The following is a 25447-nucleotide window of genomic DNA, read 5'->3' on the forward strand; positions in this document are numbered from 1 at the left end:
TGACCCTCAGTTTCCCCATCTGTAAAATGGAGCTGACCACACTACTTCCTTTGTTGGGTGGCTGTGAGGCTTCAGTGAAATCAGATACACAATGCTTAGCACAGGGTTTGGCCCATTGTAAGTGCTTAATAAAGGGAGAAGCTATTATCCCCTTTTTACAGATGGGAGGTTTGAATCCTTCTGCGGCTGGTACATGGCCTTGGCTGTGATGGTCATGATGTCTAAGTTCCAGGCCTGGATCCTGGGCACTGGGAATTGCTCGGAAGTTGTGGGCACAGCTCCTTGGTGTGCTGAGCCGGGGCAGATTGTACCCTGAGGGTTGACTGTGGCCATGACGGGAAAGACAGGTGCTGGGAGTTCTAGGGAAGTGCAGTGAGGCTCAGTCGGGAGGGTCTGGCCCTGGGGGAGATGGTGCCAACTCAGGCTTGGGGATCCTCCCCCTCTGTTCCATCATCTGTTCCTCCAACATGTGGTCACCTTGTAGCCAGGCCCTGTGCCCCAGACCCTGTGTTGGGGCTACAATGGCATCTGCCTTTGTGTTGTTCTCGGTGTCCAGAAGAGAGATGGTAAACAGACCATTAGAATACTCAGTGTACTGAGAATTTGGAAGTGGCATCCTTGGGTCCTGTGCCCAGAGAAGGGGGCTAAGCCAACAGTGGAGGCCGGGAAGGCTTCTTGAAGGAGGTGATGTCTAAGCTGAACCCAGAAACAGTCAGGTGACGAGCTGGGGAACAGTGTTCCAGGCAGAGGGAACAGTGTTCCAGGCAGAGGGAACAGCATGTGCCGATCTCCCCATGGCAAGAGGAGTAGGGCAGCGAGTGAGGCATAGAGAGGGTGGGGAGGGGATGCTGGGGCAGCTGCCCAGTTGTGGGTCACTCCCGGCCTTGGGCTAGGGCGCCTGGTGGAGTTTGGGCTTTGTTCTGTGGAGGCGGTAAGAGGTTTCTAAGGAGGAGACTGATGTGCTCAGACTTTCCCTATCTAGAGTGCACTGTGTGGATGAGCTCTTGGGTGGGGTGGGTATGGAAAGCCACAGGCCTAGAGCCTGATAATAAAAATATAATAAGTCTTCCATGAAATCTGCCACGTGCCGGGCCAGCTCTAAGCACATTTCATGTACTAGCATATAATCCTCATAACAACCTTTTGAGATGGGTTCTACATTATCCCTTTTATAGATGGAGAAAACGAGGCACAGAGAGGTTAAGTGCCTTGCCCAAAGTCACACAGCTGCTGAGTGGCAGAGCTGAGATCTGAACCCAGGGTCCGGGCCTTTAGCCCCTGGGCTTGGTCCTGATGCTCCCAGCAAGGAGGGCTTGGATGTTGCTTCCCCACTGTGAGCCTCGGGCTCCTCACCTGCAAGATATTTCTGGATGTTGTGTGAGTGAGAGATAAGAAAGGCCTCGGACACGATGGGCTCTGAAAAATGTCACTGTCACTGTGATTAGTCAGTAGGTTCTGGGTGAGCAGAGAGGGTGCTCCAGGGAGGGCTGCCCTTGGCATTGTTACAAGCAGTCATCCTTTGCTCTGTGTCTAATCTCTGTCCAGCAAAACCTTATGTCTTTGGGGCCCAGGCTGACATGCCTGTTCCTTCACCTGTTAGCCATTGGTCTTGGGGCCATTTCCCCAGGTGAGAGGTGGCGGGGCGGGGGATGGCTGGCATCCCAGAGGCAGGCTTCTGGGGCACGGGGCCACTGGTGGCCTCTGGCCTTGAGGTCAGGGACGGCATGGACAGTGGCCCAACACCTGTGTGTCTGGGGCGAGCTGGCCTGGCAGCAGTGGTGGGAAATTCAATTTCCTGCCCATCTGGGTGGCAGCTGTGTTGCAGCCTTCCTGGCCAGGCTGGCAGAGCCTGCCAGGGCTGAGAACGCGTGGGCGCTGTGCCCACTTCCTGCTGTTCAGCTGGGAACTGGCTTCCTGGTGGTATTTGGGGCACAGGGAGGACGACAGCCTCCTCCTGTACTGCCAGCAGGTGCCTTGTTTGTGGACCAAGCCTGCGAGGTGATTTTGCGTCCCCTCTGGACCTGGCATGTGGCTGGTAAGAGTCCTGGATCAATGTCCTGGTCTTGCTGCTTGTCTGGCCAAGTTATTTACCTTACTGAGCCTCACTTTCATCATCTGTAAAATGGGGATGATACTGATAGCGGCTGTTCACAAGGTCCTTGAGAGATTTAATGAGATAATGTGCTTCCCTCAGGGCTTGAATAGAATACCTAATCAATACACGGCCTGTGGGCTGGACCAGGCTGACAAGGGCCTGACGAGGTAGAGTGAGGCGGAGTGATTATCACACGGCTGGTGACTGGCCTCCACGGTCCGCACCCGCTCCTGGAGCTCAGTGCTCTAGTACTTTTTTTTTTTTTTTTTGGCCACGCCACTCAGCGTTCGGGATCTTAGTTCCCTGACCAGGGATCGAACCCATGCCCCCTTCAGTGGAAGTACAGACTGAGTCTTAACCACTGGACTGCCAGGGAAGTCCCACTCTTTCTATTACTTCAAAACTGCCCTGAGCTAAGTTCCCTTTACCCTGCTGGATTTCTCTCTAAATGGGTGTTCACTCAGCCCTCTTTCTATCCTCTCATTTTAGTCTCTGCTTCTTATTCCCAACTCGGAAGCCCCTGATTGCTGGGTGAGTGAGCAGGGGAGCTGGGGGTGTGTTTTTGTGGGAGCAAAGACCCTCTGGCTAGCCTGGGGGAGCAGGAGAGAAGCAGAGCTGGGCTCTGTGGCCAGTGTGGTCAGTATCTGGGTGGCTTCTCTATCAGGCACAACAGGCAAGGGCCCAGAGCCTGTGATACTTTTAGGGCTGCTGGACAGGGCTCTGATTTTATTGCCATCAGAAGAAAAAAGTGAAGAATAATAAATAGATTAAAAACGAATCCGGATTGTGTTTGTCTTTATAAACAGTCATAAAATATCAGTTAAAATATTTTTTTAGGGGGCTTCCCTGGTGGCGCAGTGGTTGAGAGTCTGCCTGCCGATGCAGGGGACGCAGGTTCATGCCCCGGTCTGGGAAGATCCCACATGCCGCGGAGCGGCTGGGCCCGTGAGCCATGGCCGCTGAGCCTGCGTGTCCGGAGCCTGTGCTCCGCAACGGGAGAGGCCACAACAGTGAGAGGCCTGCGTACCGCAAAAAAAAAAAAAAAAAAAAAATATATATATATATATAGGGAGTAAAGTCATCCTGTAGCCCTGGCCAATGGGGCTATGGCTCCAGGCTCGACTGAACGATCTTTCTATGGGGAAAGGAGTCTTCCCGGGAGGTGGATGTGGAGGCCATCCCCAGCGTTGTCTCATTCACAGATGCCCTGGAATTCCCTCTAAATGCAGGGCAGGGCCTGAGGCCAGCCTCTCCCGTGGCCACCCTGCCCGGCTACACAGACTTTGGGCCTGAGACGCCGTCCCTCTTCTGACCGAATTGAGTCAGGACTGATTGGAGCTCTCCTTCCTGAGCTGGTGCATCCCCTCCAGCTCTGCCCCAGGGCTCTGAGCCACAGGAACTGGGGGGATGGTGGAGGAGGCTGCGGGGCTACAGGGTCTCCAGACAAATAAGGAGTCCTGGAACTTTAAGATACCGGAGTCAGGGTAAAAACGGTTACCTCTTTCTGGATGGGGAACTGAGGATCAGAATGGTGAAGGGGTTCATCCGCGGGTGTCCAGTGGGGCAGGGGCAGCAGGGGGGCCCTGCCCAGGCTTCAGGCTTTCAGGCTGGTGTCCCTTGCCCTGGGGCCCAAGTAAGAGGCAGGGACGGCATCACCTCTGTCGATTTCACTTTGCTGGGAAATCCCTGGGGGTGGAGGGAGTGGCCCAGCAGTGCTGTTAAACGAAGTCTCAGCTTTGGCCACACCCTCCTGTCCTGCCCCGTCCCAGCCTGGTGGCTGGCATCCTTGGCGGGGCTTTTCTGTCTTCTGTGGTGTTCCCGGTTCCCCCGCACAGAGCTGCGTCCCCGCAAAAGCGCTGCAGCTATCAGGTGATGAGACCTGTGCCTCTCCAGGGAGCGCGGCAGCTGCTGTGATGTCTGGCTGTCTCTGGGCACTCGCAGCTCCTGACCCAGAAACCTGCCCAAGGTCAAGGCAGAAAGGGCTGTGCACGGGGAAATCCGGTGGCTGTGAGGCCAGCTCACGAGCCCTCCCTACCGAAGGTCACCTGAGTCTGTGAGGAGGGGTCTTCGAGCCTGAAAGCAGAGGCGGCTGAGCCTCGCGATGGGACCCTGGAAAGGGCGTGGGGCTGGGAACCCGTCCCCACAGGATCAGGGTGGGCCCCGCCCCCGCCCCCGCCCCGCCCCTCCCCTCCCTCGGGCTTCATTCTCCCATCTGCACAACGAGGACACCAGAGGACCTTCAGCTCTGGTGTACAGGGTTCTGAGGTCCCGCCTTATTTGGGGGACTTCAATGAGGAGCAGGGGGATGGCTGCACAGGAGACGGAGTCACAGTTTTCTGGGCAGGATGTGAGTCGGGATTCACCTCTGAAAGAAGATGGAAGAGATGCCAGGTTACTGAGTACTAGTGGGTACGGGGGTGCGGTGGCTGAGAGCCTGGGTCTTAGCAGCAGCCAGACCTGGGCTCTGATCCCAGCTCTGCCACTGACTTTGAGCTGCACCGGGGCAGGTTCCTTAATCTCTCTGATCCTCAGTTTCCCCATCTGTAAAATGGGGTTGTGAAAATACCCACTTCATGAGTTTATTGAGGCCATGAGTGAACTCTAAAAGCACCATCACCATGCTTGTCACTTAGTAGGTTTTCCAAATGCTACCCTTTGTACATGTTATTTGCTTACTATTATAAGTCAGCTGTCCTCTCTCAGGGGAGGAATTCAGGACGAGGCCTGCCTGGAGGAGGGAGGTTTGAGCTGTGCCCTGCCGTGGGCTGGGCAGAGCCGGGGAGGCAGGCTCTGGGGGTACCTGGCCCTGGAGCTGAGCCACGGCTCTGCTCAGGATGGGAAGAGGGGAATAGCAAAGCTCTGCCCCCAGGGCCAAGGTTCTGCAGGACCAGTGACGCCATCTGAGGCACCTGGATGGAAGACTTTCTTGGATTCTGAGCCGAGGCAGCTGCCAGGCCCCAAATGAGGAAGAAAAGCAACTCGCGGGTGGTGTCTGAGGTTGGGTCCAAGACTGTCTTCCTCCTTGCAGTGATTTTCCAAGTTGTGCTTGTATCTCCCTGGAACTTCCCTAGTCCCTGAGGCCAAGAGGGAAATTTGATGTCATGATTTGGACGGATGGGGGAGATTTCAGGGGAGAGACAGCAAGAACAAAAGAGGTGGAGGTTTTTCCACAATGCTGGACGCAATGGGTTCAAAACAGGCCGGGGACCTTCCTGGTTGCGGGTCTGGGGACAGGGACCTGAGGACAGTGCCCAGAAGCCACAGGGAACAGGGCCTGGACCTGTCTGGCGTTGGACCTGCTTCTGGCCAGCAGAAAGGTGGAAAGGATCGTGAGCTTCTGTTTTGGGAAATAACCTATTTCCATGCCCGCCCCCCCCCCCATCATAAAAGTAAGACAATGCTTAGAAAAAAAGTTTGGAAGAAACACTACAAACCATTAACCGTGGTTACCTTGTGGAAGGTCACGGGATTTAGAGTGTGTGGAGCAAAAGTTAAAGAAATAAATCCTCGTGTGTTGCTTGGATTTTTTTTTTTCTTTTTTTTTGCTTGGATGTTTTATAACTCAGGTGAGCAGGGCTGCCCTTGTTTGCATCTGTTATCCTGGTGTAATTATTAATATGGCTCTTTTCACTCTTAAGTGTCCCATTTGGACCATAAAGTATAAGATCAAGTTCTTTATAGGCTTCTTTTGATGTTGTAGTAGAGATTTATGTGCTTCTTACAACATGTTCAACAGCAGAGAAGGATGAAGCATGGTAAAGATGAGCTAGAACCTCCCCATGAAGTTGGCTCTTTGGGAAATGGTTGCCGGAGTCTAGGAGACCCGTGAAAGGAAGCCCCCGTGGCCCAGGAAGAGGGCAAGGGAGGTGACGCGCAGAGCTGGTGGGGCTCCTGGGGCGGAGGGTGACTTGCAGCCCCTCTGAGGTGGGCTTCCCAGGAGGTGCAAAGAGCAGAAGGAGGAATGTTGCTCCCCCGTATGGCTGAGCAAAGCGGGGTCCCTGAGACCCCACGTAGGGTGTGAGGACTTCACCCTGCCAAAGGGCACTTGCTCTCCTCCTCATCCTCAGGAGCGCTTCAGGGTGGACCTGCCAACCTTAAGTTGGCCCCGGGAGCCCTGGGTATGAGTCAGGTTCGTGAGGACGCGGCTGGAAGAGGGAAACGCCCCCAGCGACCGGAGGGGAGGCAGAGGCCTCGGAACAGTGCCCTGGGGGCTGGGTGAGGCTGACTGCTCACCTCCCTGCAGATGCACCCCAGCTGACAGAGCTGCCCCAGGATGTCACCGTGGAACTGGGGAGGAGCGCCCTTCTGGCGTGCCGGGCCACGGGCCGCCCATCCCCTATGGTCACCTGGCGCCGTGGAGATGGCCAGCCACTGGGGCCCGGGCGGGGCAGCACGACTGGGCGGCCCGATTCAGGAGTGCTATTCTTTGAAAGTAAGAGATTGGGGCTGAGGAAGGGTGGGCTGGGGAGACAGAATGGCTTCTGACACCCTCAGCCCCCAGACTGGGTGGCCGGGAGCAGGGCCCTGACCCCCAGTGCTGACCATAGGTCAGGCTGTTGCAGGGTCATATTTCAGTTGGGTGACTCTGGTCACGTCATCCCACTACTCTGCACTGGTCACAATAGTGATAATGACAATACGTACCACCTGGGTTTAATAACAGGCCACCTTAAGGAGCTATTGCGTGAATAATACACGTAAATCCCTTAGCACAGTTCCTGACACATAGTGTCATATGTGGTAACCATCATCCTCACCATCACCACCATCCTCCTCACCATCCTCACCATCCTCACCATCCTCACCATCATCCTCACCATCCTCACCATCATCCTCACCGTCCTCACCATCCTCACCATCACCAGCATCCTCACCGTCCTCACCATCCTCACCATCACCATCACCATCACCACCATCCTCATCATCCTCACCATCCTCACCATCACCACCATCACCATCCTCACCATCACCACCATCCTCACCATCCTCACCATCATCCTCACCATCCTCACCATCCTCACCACCATCACCATCCTCACCATCATCCTCACCGTCCTCACCATCACCATCACCACCATCCTCACCATCACCACCATCGTCCTCACCACCATCATCAGCGTCACTACTACGGCTCCTATTTACTGTGTGCCAGGCCGGTGCTGAGTGCTGTATTTGCATTTCTATTGACCCCTCCCAGTCACACTACAGCGTGCAGTTATTGATAAGTTATCCCCATGCTACCCATGAACAAGCTGAGGCCTTCTCACCCTTCCAAGGACTGGCTGTATCCCCCAGCCCTCTCCTCCCCGCCATCCCAGCCCTCCTACCTAACCTCCGCAGGGCCAGACTGTGACAAGGGCGCGTCTGCACCTGGGGAGCTGGAGCCTGTGGGGGCTGGAGCCGTGATGTGCTCTGACAGTCAGGCCTGCCTCTTTCCTGCCCCTCAGGTGTGATTCCTGAAGACCAGGCCCCGTATGTCTGTGAAGCTCAAAATGTCTTCGGGAAGGTCCAGGCAGAGGCCCACCTCCTTGTGACTGGACATGGTTCGCTGGTGGATCTGGAGAGGAGGGTTTGGGGGGGACACCAGGCACCCTCAGAGACACCCTCCCCCCCATGACTGCCCATCCTTTGGGACAGGTGTGTCCACAGCCAGGTTCTCCAGGAGGAGCATCTGGACCCCTACTTCCTGGGCAGTGTGCCCCAAGAAGTGTGCCCTTTGACCCTTTAGGGTCCCCAATCCTGATGCTTCCACTGGTTCCCTGGGGAGGAGACAGTGGGGAGTGGGGGCCTCTGTCCCCCAGATGCCCACCCACAGGAGTCTCGTGTACCCACACTGTCTCCTCTCCCGATAGCACCTCCACAGATCGCCAGCAGTGCCTCCACCGTCCGGGTGCTGGAGGGGCAGCCCGTGTCCCTGCCCTGCATCATCCTGGCTGGGAGGCCCCGCCCCGAGAGGCGCTGGCTCAAGGCCGGCCAGCCCGTGAGTGCAGGGCCCCTCTGGGTGCAGGGGAGGAGGGCGCTGTCACGTTCACACCTCGGTCTCTGCTTTGCGGTTCCCCTGTTTCGGAATGTCCTCTTCCTTCCTGCTTCTTTCCAGAACCTTCTCTGACAACGCACTGATAGCATCCTTGCCCCTCTAGAGTCCTTGGCCAGAGGGGCTTGTGCATCGTTAGTGCTGTGGGCGGGGGCACAGACGCAATGCATTCGTCACCCCCGTTCGGATGACTCCAGGGCAGAGACGTGACCCGAGCGGCTGAGCATCTGCCCGGCTCCCTGGCACACTGCTGGGTACACAGGGGCTGCTCCGCCCATTCCCATGCATTTGGTTTTCTTTTTTTCCCTCTATTTCCTTTCTGCCATTCACTCCTTCGCCTCTCCCTTTTCCTCCATCCTTCTGGCCTATCCTCAGACATCCCGCGGTCCTTGTGTCCTGGAAGCTATAGAAGAGGTGCCCTTGTCCCAGCAGACAGCAGACGCTGGACACCCGGAGAGGCAGTGACTATGTGACCAGGTGGCTGCCCTGGTCCCGGGCCTGTTGTTCCGGTCCCTGATGCGGTGCAGACAGGGTCCAGCTCCCGGAGCAGGGAGGCTTGGCCGAGGCAAAGCCTGTGTGATTAGATGTGACCCCGAGGAGGACTGTGCCTGGGCACGGAGGCTGGGGCAGTGAGGAGCCTTCCTTAGTAGAATCTGACGGGCACGTGGGGAGGGGTGGCCCTGGGCCTTGTCCACACCAGGACAGGAAGTGGCTGGAGACACAGAGCTCGTTTAGTTCCGTGGGGATACTGGGTGGACCTGCGCCTGGCCAGCTGCCGAGTGCGAGGAGCACAGCCCCCCTCGAGCTCACTCAGCCTGAAAGGGCCTGGTACCGAGACAGCCCAGGAGCCTCTCCCGGTTCGGAGTGCAGAATGTGCGGTTGGGTTCGTGGAACAGGGACAGGGAGGCTTAAAGCGGGCTCAGGCCTGGTGGAAAGGTTTTGGGGCCCCTCACCAAGGATGGACCGGCTGGACATCTTTATAGAGGTTGCCCCAGGCCCCATTCTGGACCAGCGCCACCTGCCCCACCCCGGTCCTGATGGGGACAGACGTGGGCACCCATCAGGAGTGGCTTTCTCTGCTTCTCTCTCTGGGACCGCATCTGATGCGGCCACACCTCTGCTCCGCTCTGCATGGCTCTGTTCTCTCCCCACAGACGGGTTGTCCTTCCTCTCTGTGGCCTCAGCGTGCGAGGGCCTTGGAGCTTCAGCCCCGACTTCGTAAAGGCTCTGGCTCCAACCCTGCACTCCGGGGGGAGGCTCCCATCAGTCCCCTCGGGTCAGGTGTCTTGCCCTGGACCAGTTGGCCCTGGGAGAGTGGGGTCAGCGGGGGGCCGGGGGTCGGGCCCACCTGGCCCTGAGGGTCTGCGGGGGGGTGGATGAATATCAGGAAAGGGGTAGGAGCATCACCGCCCCCCCCAGATTCCCCCACCCTCTCCAAACACCTGGCCTCTTGGGCCAGGCTGCTCCCTGCTGGCCTGGTGGGCGGTGAGGTTTCTGGGGTGCTCTCTCTCAGCTGGCTCTGAGTGGGGCCCTCGGCCCAAGCTGGTGCTTCCTCGCCCTCACCAGCTCCCACCGGGCAGCCAGCATTCCGTCCGAGCAGATGGCAGTCTCCACCTTGACCAGGCACTGTTGGAGGATGCAGGGAGGTACACCTGTTTGGTCAGCAACACGGCCGGCTCTCAGCACAGGGACGTGCAGCTGGTTGTTCAGGGTGAGTCCCGGGGTGGTGGGGGCAGGATGCGATGGGGGAGGGCACCCGGGGGGAGCTTGACCTTGAACATCTCTGTTTAAACAAATTGCACAAATAGTACATATTCACTGTAGGAAATTTAGAGATTGGACAACCCCCCGCCTCCAAAAAAAAAAAAAAACCCCAAAACAAAACCAACCAAACAAAAAGCAACCTCCCTTAATACTAGTAGCTAAGAAGAACCAGAATAATTTTACGTTTGGGTGTGTATCTTTCATACTTTATACACACATGAGTTTGCACATGTACGTATACACACACTGTATATATTTATATAATATATACATTATATATACTCTTTAGATATGTTGTATATAAATTATTTTTGCATGATATATATTCTTTATATAAATTAGGTATAAATCCTTTGTGTACACATACATAGAAATAGTTAGAAACCAACTGGAACCAGGTAATATTACTGTCTTGCAACCTGAGTGTTTCTTGTGACAATATTTTATGACTCTTTTCTGTCAGTAATACTCAGAAGCAGTGGTTCAAGGCTGCATGTCCCCTGTTTGGCTGAGCCAGGAGTGTCTAACCTGTCCCCTAGTGTCCTGTTTCTCACCAGCATGAACACCTGGGGATAAACATCCTCATGCTTGGGCTTCCCTGGTGGCGCAGTGGCTGAGAGTCCGCCTGCCGATGCAGGGGACACGGGTTCGTGCCCCGGTCCAGGAAGATCCCACGTGCCGCGGAGCGGCTGGGCCCGTGAGCCATGGCCGCTGAGCCTGCGCGTCCGGCAACAAAAAAATCTTCATGCTCCGCCTCTGCCCACGTGACCAATTCTTTCCCTAGGATAAACTATGGTTGTGGAATTGAGTTTTGACTCACAGAGCTTGCACATTTTTAGGGCTTTTCGTGTATTTTGCCCAGTTACTTTCCCACCCACAGCGTTGGAGAGTCCCTGTTTCCCTTCACCCACCCAACTAGGTACCACTGTTCTTTTTAAGGTAAAACAAGAAGTTTAAACTAAGTCTGGTTATGTTTTGTCATTTACCGCATATGTTAATATCCTCTTTTTGTTTGTTTGTTTCACTTGTTCTATTAAAACCCCGAGGGATGAGCGGGAAGAACCCATCATTCCCCGTTTTGTAGAGGAAAACTGAGGTGCAGAAGAGGCTGGGTTTAGAACCCAGCTGTCCTGTCTCCTCGTAATTCCAATTAATAAGAGCGATCAAAGGTTGGGCTTGTGTCATGTGCCAGACCTCTGAGAGGTTGTGTGCAGGTTTCACTTAATTTCCCTAACTGCTCCAAGAGGTGGGTTTAAAAGACTCCACGCTTCTGTGACGTTAAGGAAGCTGAGGCTCCGGGATGGAGGTAACTCACCAAGTCACAGGATCAGCAGAGGCTGCCTCTGTAGAAAGCCTCACGCCCTAACTTCCCACCCTGCCGCACAGCCTCCTCTGTGCAGTGGCCATCGAGCCCGTCTCTCTTGGCTAATTTCATTTCCGTTCAACAAACGCTAATCGACTTGCTGGCTTTTGCCACCTGGGAAAATCCAGAAGGGCATTTCCCACCCTAAAGGAGCTGAGTGTTACCGTCAGAGCCCTTGGCCTCTGGCTTTCCCTCCCGGTTCTGGTTTTTCCATGCCCGTTTCCCCCTCCCCTGCTCCTCTTGGAGACATCCCCCACTCCCACCCTGTTTTAATGCCTGCAGCTCTGGATGGCGCCCAGGACAGATTTTGCACTTGTTTTCAAGTTCACTGTGTCCTGTGAACACTATTTTCTGCCGTTTCTCATCCGTCCATCCCCAGAGAGTGAGCAGGGAATTAGGGTTAATTTAGCTTTTTAGCTGACCAAGGAATACGGGTACCAAAAGATTAAGTGGTTTATCCAAAGTCCCACAGTTAAGAAACGGCACAGCTGGTTCCTAAACACAGGCTGCCCTATGTCTGGGGCATGAATTTACAGCAGTGGTGGCTGTCTTCTTCTGTTAAAATTGTTTTGTTTTTTTTTTTAAATCATGATAAAATAGGGACTTCCCTGGCAGTCCAGTGGTTAAGACTCTGTGCTTCCACCACAGGGGGCACGGGTTCGATCCCTGGTCGGGGGACTGAGACCCCACATGCCACATGGCACGGCCAAAAAATAAAAATATTTTAACAATCATGATAAAATATACATAATATAAAACTTGCCATTTTAACCATTTTAAAGCCTACAGTTTAGTGGCATAAATTAAGTGCCGTAAGTGGCACTCACATTGTTGCGCCGCCAGGTTCGTTTGCCCAACGCACAGCAAGCCAAAGGGCTGAGACGCCGAGGTTTGCGGCGGAGAAAGGATGTGTTCACAAGGCAGCCAAGCGAGGAGACAGGAGAGCAAACCTCAGGTCCACCTCCCCAAAGGCCGGGGACTTGGGGTATTTACGGGATAAGGAAGCAGGGTGGTCTTAGGCGTGGGGAAAGGTGATCGCAGGTAGGGAAAAGGTGAGGTAATTAGTGTTCTGTGCAGGCGTATCTGGGTTACATCCTTCTTCCTGGGATGCATGTTCAAAAATGGAAGCGCCTAGCATGATCTGAGGGTGGGGTCTTTGGCCCTCTGATGTCAAAATGTCATTCACCAGATACCTGTGCAGGCCCAGTTTTAGGGTCTGTGGTCCCAACCAGTCTTAGCTGGCTTGAGCTCGAACTAGACACCAAGTTCCTGGAAAACAACTCAGACAAACATCTTATTATTTAGGCTACATGAAGCTTGGAGGGTCTGCAATTTGCAACAAAACAATTAAGCGAACTTGCTAAGTGAAGGTGGGGCTCAAGCAGAGGGGTTTTTAGCAAGCTGTAAGACAAGCCAGGAATTTCTGTTAATCCCATGGGGCACAGTTTCAGGATGGGTTTTTTTAACCCTGTACGGCACGGTTTCACAACCATCACCACCGTCCATCTCCAGAACTTTTTCACCTTCCCAAACTGAAACTCTGTACCCGCCAATTCCCCATTTCCCCCTCCCCTAGCCACTGGCCACCACCCTTTTGCTTCCTGTCTCTATGAATTTGCCTGTTCTAGGTATCTTGTGTAAGTGGAATCACACCGCATTTGTCCTTCTGTGTCTGGCTTATTTCACTTAGGGTAACATTTTCAAGGTTCCTCCATGCTGTAACGTGTGTCAGATGCTTATTCATTTTTAAGGCTGAATAATATTCCATATGGACACACCACACTCGGTTTATCCATCCCCTCTGTTTGGATTGTTTCCACCTTTGGGCTGTTGTGAATAATGCTGCTATGAACTTTGGTTTATGAAACTGGTTTGTTTTTAAAAGTGCCACCTAGAATCCAGCCCACGGCCACCCACCATATCACCAATGAAGGCGTTCCGGCCTCTCTCCCCTGTGTAGCCTCAGGAGTGCCCACCCCTACCGTCACCTGGACCAAGGTAGGTGAAGCCTGTTACCACAAAGGTAACCAGAGAGGTAGGCCCAGTGCATCATGGGGAGAGGAATGATGCAAATCGCCGTGGGGTGGGGGCTCTGCTGATGCCACCTGTGACTCTACCACAGGAAACCAATGCCCTGGCCTCCAGGGATCCCCACTACAATGTGAGCAAGGATGGTACCCTGGTCATCGCCCGGCCATCTGCCCAGGATGCAGGGGCCTATGTCTGCACAGCCACCAACGCCGTGGGCTTCTCCAGCCAGGAGATGCAGCTTTCTGTCAACAGTGAGTGAGGGCCACCCCTGTCCTGGGAGAGGGGCTTGCCAGGTACTGAGGCAGGGGCATGGACAGTCTGACCTCACCTGCATCCTCCTTGCATCTCATCAACCCTGCCTCTAAATTCCTCACGTCTGAAGGGCATGTAGACCAAAGCTGTCCTTCAGAGCACTGTCCCCTGTAGTGTGGGCATGCTCTAAGAGAGGTTCCAACTCAGCCCTTTGCCACCGGATGGGGGGAAAGTGTCACATGAACAAGGCTGGAAAGACCCAAGGCCCTACACTGGCCCCCCTCCCATCCTGGCAGCCCCCTTCGCCCACCTTTCTCCCCAGCGCTTTGTGCCCAGACCCTTTGGCCTCCTTTCAGTTTCTTAAATGATCCATCCTGCCTCAGGGCCTTTGCATGTGCAGTTCCTTCTGTTGGACTGCCCTTCCCTTCCCTGGTCCAGCCTACTTCTCCCGTCAGTCAGATCTCAGTTCTCTGATCTCTGAGGCTGTGTCAAATCGCCTTGCTGTGAACTCTCTGGAATGTCCCTTTCTTAGTGCCCATCACAGCTGTGATTAAATAACTAACTGTGTGTTGAACTGTTTGGAACCAGTGTTTCCCCGGGGCCCTTGGCACAAAGGGAGACTGGGCATCATCTGATGGTTAATCCCGTTTATTCCTGAGAATAAGGGAGAGAGAGGAGAGGGAGGACAGAACCTGCCAGAAGGTCCCCAGGGAAGGGAAGCAGGATGGAGAGAAGCAAGAGGGGGACACTGGGGCAGGAGGGACCATGTCAGGGTCATCAAAGCAAGATGAGCTTCCAGCGGGAGGATGGGGTAGACATGTGGGGTGGGGTATGACTAGGGGAAACCATTGGATCCGAGCCCACCCTGAAAGCTACACTCTGCCATTATAATAGAGCCCACCCACCTTCTGCATCTCTGGGGTGGCAGTGCCACCTTGGCTTCCTGGGGGAGCCGTGCTGGTCCCCTCTGGGCCGCGACCCCGGACTCCCTGCTCTGTTCACACCCCCTGCATGATTCTACCTACAGCCAAGCCCAGGATCCTTGTGAACGGGTCATGTGACGCAGACAAGCCGCTGAGTGTCACAGCCAAGGCCAGTGACGAGGTGACCCTGGACTGCGAAGCCCAGGGCTCTCCACCCCCCCTGGTCACCTGGGCCAAGGACTCCCTCCCTGTGCCACCCGTCACCGACAGGTAACCCCGGTTGTGGGGCCTTGGGTCTGGGGATGGACAGAGCTTGGGGTTTGAGGAAACTGACCTCCAGGTGACCAGTGACCCGGCCAGTGTATGGGACCCTGTGGACACCCCCAGGGGCATGCAATCCGATTACACACACGGCACTTTTGGCCATTGACCTTTAAGGGAGCACGGATGCCCTTCAGAGGGGGAAGCCCTCTGAAATAACACGCACGCAGCGCTTCACGCACGGCCGAGGGGCGCTGCGCGCAGGATCGCCTTCCATCTGCTCAGCAGAGCAGAACTGAGCGGAACTGAGGCTCAACGATGTGGGGTGACCTGCTTGTGGTCACTCAGCTAGGAAAGAGTGATGCCACGGTTGAGACAGCCTCCTGAACGAGACGCGTGCGCCGTCCTTGCCGGCGCCGCGGACCAGGTGTCTGGCAGCGGGGCTTTCAGGGAACCTGAGAGTGGGCAGAAAGGGAGGAGGTGCTTGGGCATCCTTCAAAGCCTGGCTGCACCTCCCCAGGCAGGGGTGTCAGGTGGGGTGGTTCCAGACAAGAAGGCCTCAGACTCCTGGGACCCTTGACCCTCGAGGAGTGGGGCTGTGGCGAGGAGGCAGCTCTGGCCGGTGACCTCAGCCCTGGCGGGGCCTTTGAGAAGTTCCAGATGGAGGAGGTCTCAGAGCAGCCTGCTGTGCGAGATCCCACTCCTGACACCCACACGTGGGTCTCTACCTCTCAGAACATCTGTTTGGTGCGCCCTCCCGTCCTCGAAGCCTGCACGCCTGCACGCGGCTGGGGTCCTGGGGCTGGGCTGGCGCTGTGCTGCCCCCATCCGTGCACCCTGTGGTGTCTCTGCAGCCCAGGTCGTAGGTGTGGGAGGGAGTGGTCGTCTGGGGAGCCTGCATCTCTCCGCAGAAAGCCTGGTCCTGGCTCCTTGCCTGGGCAGCTGCCTGGCGGGTGCTTGTTTATTTATGGTTTGTTCCTGAAATGGCACACACCGCATTTCCCATTTGTTCACCCCTCCTTGTGATGCGTTAATAGATCAGCCGGGAGCCGTAAATCTGTGAGAGCTGCTTCTGCCATCCTGAGTTTTGCTCTGTCCCTTCTCCCCTGGCCCCCTCCACTTCGTGCTGGCTTACGGCTTTCTCTTGAGATTTCTGAGATTCCAGGAGTTCACCTACGTGAGGTGGGAAAATATGCCTGGAGGGTGGGGCTGGGGGGAAGGGCTCAGAGCCTGGAGTTCGTCAGACCCGAGTGTGGATCCCGGCTGGTTCTGTATTAGTCGTGTGGCCTCAGGTGGCCGCTGGTTCCTCTTGGACCGTTTCTCCATCTGTGAAGTGGACGAGGTTGAAACCCTGTTCTCAAGATACAGTGACGGATGTGCGATGCTTCGTACGTTGTCAGTGGTGGAAAATCACTTCGACGGCATTTTCCTCCTGCTGCTATAAACTAACGCATCATTTCCAGCTTTCAAAAATTATCATCATTCTATGTGTTATTTAATTCCCACCAACTCTTTTCAGTGGAAAAGCTTTATTGAGATATAAATGGCATGCTTTCCAATTCTGTGTTTTTAAGTAAATTCTGAGTTGTGCAACCGTCACCACAATTAACTTTAGAACATTTCCAGCACCCTCCTGCACAAAAGAAATCCCCACACTCATTGGCAGCCGCTTGCCATCCCTGCGCGACCCCAGCCCAGCCCCCGGCAACCACTCATCTGCTCTCTGTCTCTGGATTGATCCGTTCGGGACGTCTCACGTAGATGGAATCGTGCGCTCTGTGGCTTTCTGTGTCCGGCTGCTCTCACTTAGCATCGTGTTTTTGAGGCGCCTGCATGTTGGAGCAGGGGTCAGGGCTTTGGTCCTCTTTGTGGCTGAATAATATTCCGTTGCCTGGATAGAGCACCTTTTGTCGATTTAGTCACCAGTTGATGGACCCTTGGGCTGTTTCCACTTGCTGGCGATGGTGAATAACCTCACAGACCTTTGATTGTACTGACGCTTCATTTGCGGGCTCTGGGTCCCCGAGGTTCTTTGGGCCTCTCCCTGTGGCATCTGATAGCTTCCCCACGCAGAACAAAGCTCCCTTTTCTGCCGGACACACGGTTCCCCTTAGTCCCACAGCCGTTCAGACAGAAGATGCAGGTTTTTAAAAACCCATGGGAAACACGCAGGGAGCAGTGGTGGTGCGGGGGTAGCTTTGCTGTCTGTCTTCTCCCCTTCCCCTCTACCTCCTCTGTCTCTTCCTCTTCCTTCTCCGAGGGACCCCCAGGGCTCAGCTTCAAAGCTGCCGTTCTGGAAGCTTGAGAACTTCTTCTGATGAGTCGTGGGTGTTCGTCTACCTCCAGGTTCTGTGCTCCTTCTGCCTGGCTGAGCTGCCCCCTCTTCTGTGGTGGCCCCCTTCTCTGTCCTTAGATGGGGGAAGGCCTGAACCTATTCGGGGTGCCCGGGGCCTCTCTCTCCCGAACCTGTGCCAACCTTGGCCAAGGGCTGCGGTCAGGGTCACCAACAGACCTCCAGTACTGGTGCTTCTTCAGAGCTCCTCGGTAACTCTGGTGCGATCAGGGTTGAGAACCACAGCGTGGCCGAGCCTCTGAGGCCTCCTGCATCTCTGTTCGGGTTGGGGGGTGGCCCTCTTCTCCTGTTGGCCATCCTGGAGGTGGGTGTGTTGAGTGGCATCATGCCTAGTGCCTTGAGGGGGAAACAAGCCATGGGGTGTGGGGAACTGGGATCCTGACCTCACTTCCCGGGCTGGGCCCTAACGTGCACACCCACACACCCACAGACACACATAGACATGCACAGACATAGACAGACATGCACGGACACATATAGACATGAATACACATGGACAGGCGCACAGACAGACACAGACACACATAGACACACGGCCACGCACACTGACACAAACACAGATACACACACATGTGGACTTGCACACAGACACAGCAGAGATGCAGACATGAGAACACGTGGACACACACATATCTGGCTTCTGGGCCGAGGTCGGGCAGGCCACTGCTCTTTCTGGAGATTCTAGAGGATATTCTGAACTCAGGGAGCCTTGACCTCCGGAGTCAGAAAGTCCTAACGCAAAGAAAACATAGTAGGAGCTTGAGTACCCATGAAACTCTAAACCACCCACCTGTGTCCACGACCCCTTCCAGGGTGTTCTTGTAGATGCTTCCAGAGAATTACATTGAGTGCCTCTTCCATTCTGCCCTTATCATTGATATTTTTCCACATTTACCCATTTTCTAGATTCATCCTGGCCCACGTCATTGCTTTCCATTTAAAGGGCAAGATAACATTCCAGGGCGTTCAGCCCTCATCGTTGCTAAGCTTTCTCTGTTTGGGGCAGATGCTCCGTTGCCAGTTTTGGGCGGTAATAAATGGGGCTGTTGGAACATTTTTGCACAAATGCTTCTCTTTATCTCCTGGGTCATTTCCTTGGGGTATAGCCCTGAAAGCCAATGGCTGAGTCCAAGACTGGGAATGGTTATCGGGTGCCTCTTACCCTGTGGGACTGCTGTTTGTGAAAGGACCATCTGAGTTGTGAATTCAGAATTGAAGTCCGCAGGATTTATTGAGCATCTCCTGTGCCCAGGACTGTGCCGAAACTGTCTAGGAGACAGAAGACATGGGCTCCGGCTGTGTGTGACATCAGGTAGCAAAAGACCTAGGGTCCCATCCCAGCCTTGCCCCCAACTCTCTGAATGAACCCGAGCAAGACCCTTCCCCTCTCTGGGCCTCAGTCTTCCCGCCTGAGAAGTGAAAGGGTTGGACAGGCGATGGTGGCCAGAGAGTGCCTAGTGGCTCTGGTCCCATGATTCAGCCCAGGGATGCTGGGGCGAGGTGGTGTTGCTAGGCAACAATGTTTGTTTCTGGTTCTGATGTGTATCTGGGACAGCTGCGAGTACTCCTGGCTTCAGCACTGGCTCCCGGGGGCAGCCGGCCAGGGTCCCGCACAGGGCCAAACCAGCCGCATCCGGGGGAGGGGAGGGGACAGGGAGAGGATAGAGCACCCCGAGGATGCTGCAGGGCCGTCGGCACACCCCCTCCCTCTCATGGCCCAGTGGAGAGGTGGGGGGCTGCAGCTGGGTTCTGACGATGCAGGAGAAAAGCTGCTTCCTCCTTAGAAGCGAGTGGCATGGCACGGACTGCCCAGGGGCCCCTTGTGGGGTCTTTACCTTGGGGGATCTTCATAGCTCATCTGATTCCTGGCCTGGTGGCTGGGTGACCATGGACAGCGGGACTTCATCTCTCTGGGTCTCTGCAAAAGGGGTGATGATAGCAGGATCTGCGGTTTGGCTGTTGAGGGTTTCAAGTGACAGTGTGCACGGAAGTGCTTAGCTGTGCGGTGGCGCATAGGAAGCGCTCGAGTGTAGACAGCTGTCACCTGTTAGCACCTCTGGGTTTATGTTGCACGGGCTCAGAGGATGTGTATTCTCCCCCTCGCTCACATATTGTGCTTGGCCCTTTCCTTGATATCGGGCCCCTCTTCCTAAACTGCTCCAGCTTGGGGTTTCCGTTTGGGGCTTCCTTATAAGGGTCTATGGTGTGGGTCAGGGTCAGAGCGGCCACTGGTGGTTGAAGGTGCTGTCCAGGCTGACTGGTGCTGGGGGCAGGGGGGCTGGGCAATCCCTGCTGCAGCCTCAGATCCCACCCTGGCCCGGCAGACAAGCGCCCGGCATGTGTCTGCACGTGGCGGACGTCTGCTGAGCGCTGTTGCTCTGCCGGCTGTGGTTGAGGATCAGCTTCTGGTGGGCTTGGTTCTGCAGGGGGTGCCGTTCATTCACTTGACAGCCTCCGCCCAGAAGGCTCTGCTCACACGGTGAGGTTGGACGGGCCCTCTAGAAACGGGGGCAGCAGGGGGAGCATGGGACACAGCAAGAGGGCCTGGGCGCAGGCCAACCACAGATTCTGAGCGGCCAGAGGACGGGGTGCATTTCTTTCACCCCCGTGGCCCACCTGGAACCCAGTGGCTCTTTGTCACATGAGTGAATGAATGAATGTACGAGAAATTAGCTGAACTCGGCTCCATGGAACTCAGAGCAGGGGAAGTGTAACCTGCCTGCGCTCGTCAGGGAAGGGTTCGTGGAGGAGCTAGAGGCTGTGCTGCCTTGAACGGGGTCTGGGGGCAGGAGAGCAGCCTTGAGACAGGGTGGGGTGTGGGAAACAGTGTGAGCGAAGGTGGGAAGGGGTGCGTGTGTGGACAGGGACAGCTGGGATTTGCCATCAAATATTTATCAAGCACCTGTTGTGGGCCAGCACCTGTGCTAAGCGCTGGGAACATGGCAGGAACCACCTGGGCAACCTGGCCGCTCCCTTCACGGAGCCATCAGACAGCGACAGGTGATTACAGGTGTGTCAAATGCCGTAAAGCCTCCAGGAGTGTGTAAGTGAGAGAAGGGGTCTGGCTGGGGCAGCAGGGGCAGCTTCCCTGAGCCACAGAGGAGCTGGAGAGGGGACCCCAAGCTGGGTTACAGCGAAGGTGTGGCCTGGGATTTGCACTTTCTATCAGATGCCCTTTGGTCTCTCCAGGCAGATACATCCCCCTTGGAGCTCATAGGACCAGGGGGACACGGCAGGGAAGGTGGGTCTCCCTCCCCGTCCCCCGTCATCTGCGTGGCTGTGTGACACTCACAGCCAACAGTGAAGCCTCCAGTGCAGCGGAGGTCATAAACAGGAAATTCCCCTCGAACCTCTCCATGTTTTCATCTTGGCGCCACACGGAGCCATCTGGCTGCTCTCGCCTCAGCGGGGAGGCTGCTGCTAATTACACCACAGGCACGGGGCACACGGCAGCGCTCTCCCCGCTTCCTCCCACCTCCCCCCTGCCCCTGACATCTTTCCCGGGGCTGCAGCCCCCAAACCCCAAGGAGCCTTGGGAATGTGGAGAGAGAGCGCCCCGGGGCGTGGGGCGGGGGCGGTGCAGAAGGGCTGCCCCGCAACCTCTAGACCTCTAGGTCCTGTTTGGTCTGCCCCAGGCCCCATACCTTTTTCCTATATCTGGTCCGAGTGGGGTTTGCTCTGTGCCAGGTCTGGGCTAGGTTCTGGGGATACAAAGGCAAATAAGATGGCTGGGGATGTGTCCTCTTAGGGCCCGCAGGTGACAGGTGGTCACAAGCCGGTGCGGTGAGGGTTGTGATGGGGAGGGCTCTGCAGGCCTCAGCTTGACCATTTATAAGATGGACTTTCCATTCGTTCCGTTTCCTCCTTTGTGGTATAGCGAGCAGCTTTCCCTCTCTAGGAAATGACCTGGGGGTCATCATGAGAAAGACAAGATGCCTACATTTATTGTTGAGAATTATTTCCACTTTTGGAAGTTTCTTTCATTATTTTTTTTTAATCCCAGAAGCTCCCACTTCCTATCCTTTTAAGGGCTTGGCGAGGGAGGAAGCAACTTCTCTAAAGTTCTTAGAAGACCTAGAAGGCAACCTCTGAGATAAAGGAATTCCAGAGCAGCCTTTTCAAATATGAAGAAATTGGGGTTCAGAGACGTTGTCTGCCCTGCCTGGGCTGGCTCAGCACGTCTGTAGCAGAATTGGACCTCAGATCCAGAACTCTGGTGCTCAGCCTAGACCTCTTTTTGCTGTCCCATGCGTGCCTGCTTGGCTAGTCGAGGTTTGCAGCAAAGTCCCCTGAGGGAACCGTGTCCCTGCACCAAGTGTGACTCAGTGTGTATGTTTCAGCCTCAAACTGATTTGGCTCGTGTTTGGTGGGTGTCAACGTTATTTAACTTAAAAAAAAAATTGTGGATGAGAAAAGCCAAGCCAGGGGAGGGGAGCCACACAGGGGAAATGTTTCCTTGTCACTGAGACAAGAAAGCATCTGTGTTGTTTTTTCCTTTTTTCTTCCACTTTGGAAGATTAAGGGACCTACTTAGGGCTGCCCAGCTGATTGGGGGCTGGGGGGCGAAACACAGACATGTTGAGGGGGGCGTGGTTTTTACTAGCAGCAGGGCTGTTTATCGAGCACTTACTATGTCCCAGGGACCATGGGCTTTGTGTGCACCATGTCACTCCATACGTGCCGTCTCCTGTGATCCCAGGTGAGGGCACCGGGGCTCAGGGAGACGGAGTCCTTGGCCCAAGGTCAGCCTTCAAGAGGCCGAATGGCGGTGGATGCAGGGGTCACTTGCTGTCAAAGCCCTGTTCCCATCTGCTCCGCCGGGCTGCTTCTCAGGGCAGGGGCACTTCCCTGTGTCCTGGGGCAGTACTCCCAAGGAGTGGTCCCCCTGAGGACCTTGGTAAGACCCCGATTCCAGCCTCCCCCCACAGATCAGAGTCTCTGGACGGGGCCTGGGAATCTGTATGTTTCACATATAGCTGGAGGATTCTGATAAGAAGCCCTGCTCTACAAGGGGGAATGATGGACTCTACCCGTGAGAGCTGATGGTGTGTGAGCCTGTGGCGCCGGAGTCCTGCTCCTGTGCGTGGGGACACATACATCAGTGTGCAGAGGACTCTGGTGGTGAAAGAAAGAAAGAACGAAGGAAGGAAAGAAGAGAGGGAGGGAGGAAAGGAAAACCTGAATGTTTAAATGCCCACCAAAAGGAGAACAAATTAATCCCATTGTGGTACGATCACACAACAGACTACTATACAGCAGTGAAGAGTGAATGAATTAGCCCCACGCACATACACGTGGTACCATTTCTATAAGAGTTTTAAACGATGCAAAACTGCATTGCGTATCGTTATGGATCCACTGTCGTCACCATGATAACAGCTGACCTTTGCTGAGTACGTCTGTTCCAGGCACTGTGCTGTGAATTAGGTCTTTCCGTTCTCCGGACAGCCCTATGAGGGCTAAGTACCACTGTTGTCTCTTTTTTCCAAAAGGAGACAACCGAGGCACAGAAAGGTTAAGTGACTTGCCCAGTGTCACACAGCAAGCACGTGGCAGAACAGGGTCGGACCTAGTTGTCCCAGCCCAGTGCCTGGGCTCTAGAGACCCCTGCCTGGTATATCACTCACAAGTGTCCTCAGAGAACTTGCCCCAGGTGCCTGCTGGAAGCTCAGGGCAAACTGGACGAAGGGTTTGCTGGGTAGGGGGATTACAAGCCCACTTTACATATGGGGAGACGGAAAACCAGCAGAGCACAGCTAGTCCCCCGTGGTTGTCCAGAGAGTGAATTGCCAGCAATGTCGACCTGTTTAATAAGTGCACGTCCAGCACTTGGCCTGCACCTGCTTGGGAGATGGGGGCTATTGTCATCCCCGTTTTGCAGAGGAGGAATCTGAGACTCAGCAGAGCGGGGAGTGGAGACCGGGACTGGAGCCCAGCTGTACCCTGATGAGCATAGGCGGGGGAGGGGCTGGCCCTTGGAGGTTACCACCCCCACTCCCCGCCCCCGTGCCAGCTGCTTGCACTTGGGGCCCTGCTGTGGCCACTGGCCGCAGCTGCCCACTCAGTTCTACGGGGGCAGGGACTGCACGGAGCCAGCACATGTGGGCTGGTGACATCATATCTGCAGAGGCCCCCTCGGGTCCAGCCCAGCTGCAGGAGCCTGGCTGGGGGTCCCAGATCCCTGTGGGATGGGGGCCGGGTGACTTCAGCAAGGTGGGCCAGGTTGGGGAGCGCAGCGATGGGGGACCTCTACAACTTCCTCCTGAGGGCCCAATACAACGCCGGACAACAGGACACTGAAAAGCCCTGGGTTCAGAGCATGGCCAGACCTGGCACTTAGACGCAGAGGGTCTCTGGGCTGCAGCTTCTCCCTGGAAGCCATTGAGGGGGCCTCCAAATGAGGCCTCATCCCCACTCTCAGGGCAGGGTCGAGGGACGGTAGGCATGTGCATTAGAGGAGGAAGAGTTACTGGCGACTAGGTACCAGGCCCTGGGCTGAGCCCACGCGGAATCTGTTCACCAGCCTCGGCCACAGAACTTCTTAATATGCCCATTTTACAGATGAGGAAATGGAGGCTCCAAGAGGTGAAGGGACTTGCTTCATCCAGCTGGGAAGGGTTCAAAGTTAAACCCAGCCAGCGGACTCCTAGCCTAGTGCTCTTTGTCTGTTACGCAAGTTGGAGGGGACATGGCCTTGGCCTGGTGGTTTGGGGGAAGTGGAGGCAGGGCAGGGGGAGGAGTGAAGGGTGGGTGGCGGACACTGCCTCAGTCCTGGCAGGCTGCCTGGAGGAGGCAGCTGGTTCAAGTTGGGTCTTGGGCCTTTCTGGCAGAGGTGGGGTCGGTTGGGGTCTTACCAGTGCCCCTCACTCCCACAGGCATTGCCTCCTCCCATCAGGCTCCCTGCATCTGGCCCAGGCCCAGTTGAGTGACAGCGGCCTCTACGAATGCACAGCCAGTAACCCTGCGGGGTCCGCTGCTCGGTACTACATCCTCCGGGTGCAAGGTAAGGTCCTGGCTGGCAGCCTCTGTCTCACACCGTTCCCCCCAACCCCCATCTTCCTTAGGCCTCTCGTGCCCCTCCCCCATCTCCACTCCAGGCTTTGTCACCTCTTCATGGTCCTCCAGTGTTTCTTCCATCAACTCTATTTCCTGTCTTTTTCAAGCCTTATCTCTCCTCCTCACCCCCCTTCTTCCCCTCTCCTGAACCCCTTGGTTGAGCCCGGAGAGTCTGTTCAGAGGCCCCCTGAGAGCAAAGGGCAGGGCCCCGTGGCGTTGGAGACTTGGGCGTTGGAGACTTGGGCGTTGGGAGGGGGACCCGCGGAGGGAGTTCTGGTTCCTGGCTCAGGTGGGGGCCCAGGAGTGCATGTTCACCTGGGTGTCCAGGTTCCATTCACAGAAGCCACCCAGTGGAGTCACTCCACCAAAGAGGCGGGGACCTTGTCATCTCCAGGAGCACGGGGATGAGTTGTCTGAGACAGGGGTCCTCTGACTGCAGCCCTCAGCCACTACTGACCTACATGCCGTTTTCATGTGGCCCACGAGTGAAGAATGATGTCTACATTTTTAAACGATTGGGGGAAAAAAGGCAAATAATGTGACATATGAAAATGATATGGAGTTCAGGTTTCAGTGTCCGTAAATACAAGCTCTACTGGAGTGCCACCACACACGTTCGGTTACATAGCGTCCGTGGCTGCTTTCACGCCGTAATGGCAGAGTTGGGTAGTTGAGACAGAGACCATCTGGTCTGCAAAACGTTTTCAGAAAAAGCCCTTTCCAGGAAAAGCCAACCCCTGATCTAAGCTGACTCCCCATTTTACGGGTGGACAGGCTGAGGTTCAGAGAGGGAGGGGCTCAAAGCTTCGCTATGAGTTTGCGTGAGCATGGGAGAGAAACAGAGAAGCAGGAAGCAGGGTGATGAGCAGGGCCTCAGAGTCGGCAGAGCTGGGTTCGAATGCTGACTCTGTCACGGACTGGCTGTGTGACCTTAGGCCAGCTGCTTGGCTTCTCTGAGCCTTGGATTCTTCTTCTATAAAGTGGAGGTAATAACGCCTGTCCCATAGTTGTCAGAAAGGGTATTGATGACATCAGGCACTCAGCACGGTGGAAACTGCTGTTGTTTTCAGCAAGTGTTTTTAGGGGGGTAGTGGGCAGGGCATGTACACCCTCGTGCTCCTAGACAGTGAGGCTCTGGGCTCCGGGTGGGGGAGCTGATCTCTGCCCAGGGGCCAGCTTCCATAGATGGTCTTATCTTTGGGCTCCTACTCTGAAGCTGGGAAGGGAATGGGTGTCCTCAGCTTCCCCCGAGGGCCCAGGACACTTGTCCTCGTCTTTGAGAATTCTCCCAGGCTCATCCAGTCTGGCCCCACGG

The 25447-nt window shown here is 55.5% G+C and overlaps 1 protein-coding gene across 1 annotated transcript in view; it reads left to right on the top strand.

Moving 5' to 3' along the window:
• The window catches only part of HMCN2 (hemicentin 2), a 149775-nt gene that overhangs the window by 44401 nt on the left and 79927 nt on the right, over positions 1 to 25447 (top strand). The window contains exons 16-23 of the mRNA XM_079927125.1: positions 6339 to 6527; positions 7543 to 7638; positions 7948 to 8075; positions 9696 to 9840; positions 13142 to 13254; positions 13379 to 13538; positions 14567 to 14732; positions 23952 to 24079. Coding sequence (XP_079783251.1) covers positions 6339 to 6527; positions 7543 to 7638; positions 7948 to 8075; positions 9696 to 9840; positions 13142 to 13254; positions 13379 to 13538; positions 14567 to 14732; positions 23952 to 24079 — 1125 coding nt within the window. The remainder of the gene's footprint in view (positions 1 to 6338; positions 6528 to 7542; positions 7639 to 7947; positions 8076 to 9695; positions 9841 to 13141; positions 13255 to 13378; positions 13539 to 14566; positions 14733 to 23951; positions 24080 to 25447) is intronic.

The sequence above is a fragment of the Stenella coeruleoalba genome, assembly GCF_951394435.1.
Source record: "Stenella coeruleoalba genome assembly, chromosome: 7".
Classification (NCBI taxonomy): Eukaryota; Metazoa; Chordata; class Mammalia; order Artiodactyla; family Delphinidae; genus Stenella; species Stenella coeruleoalba.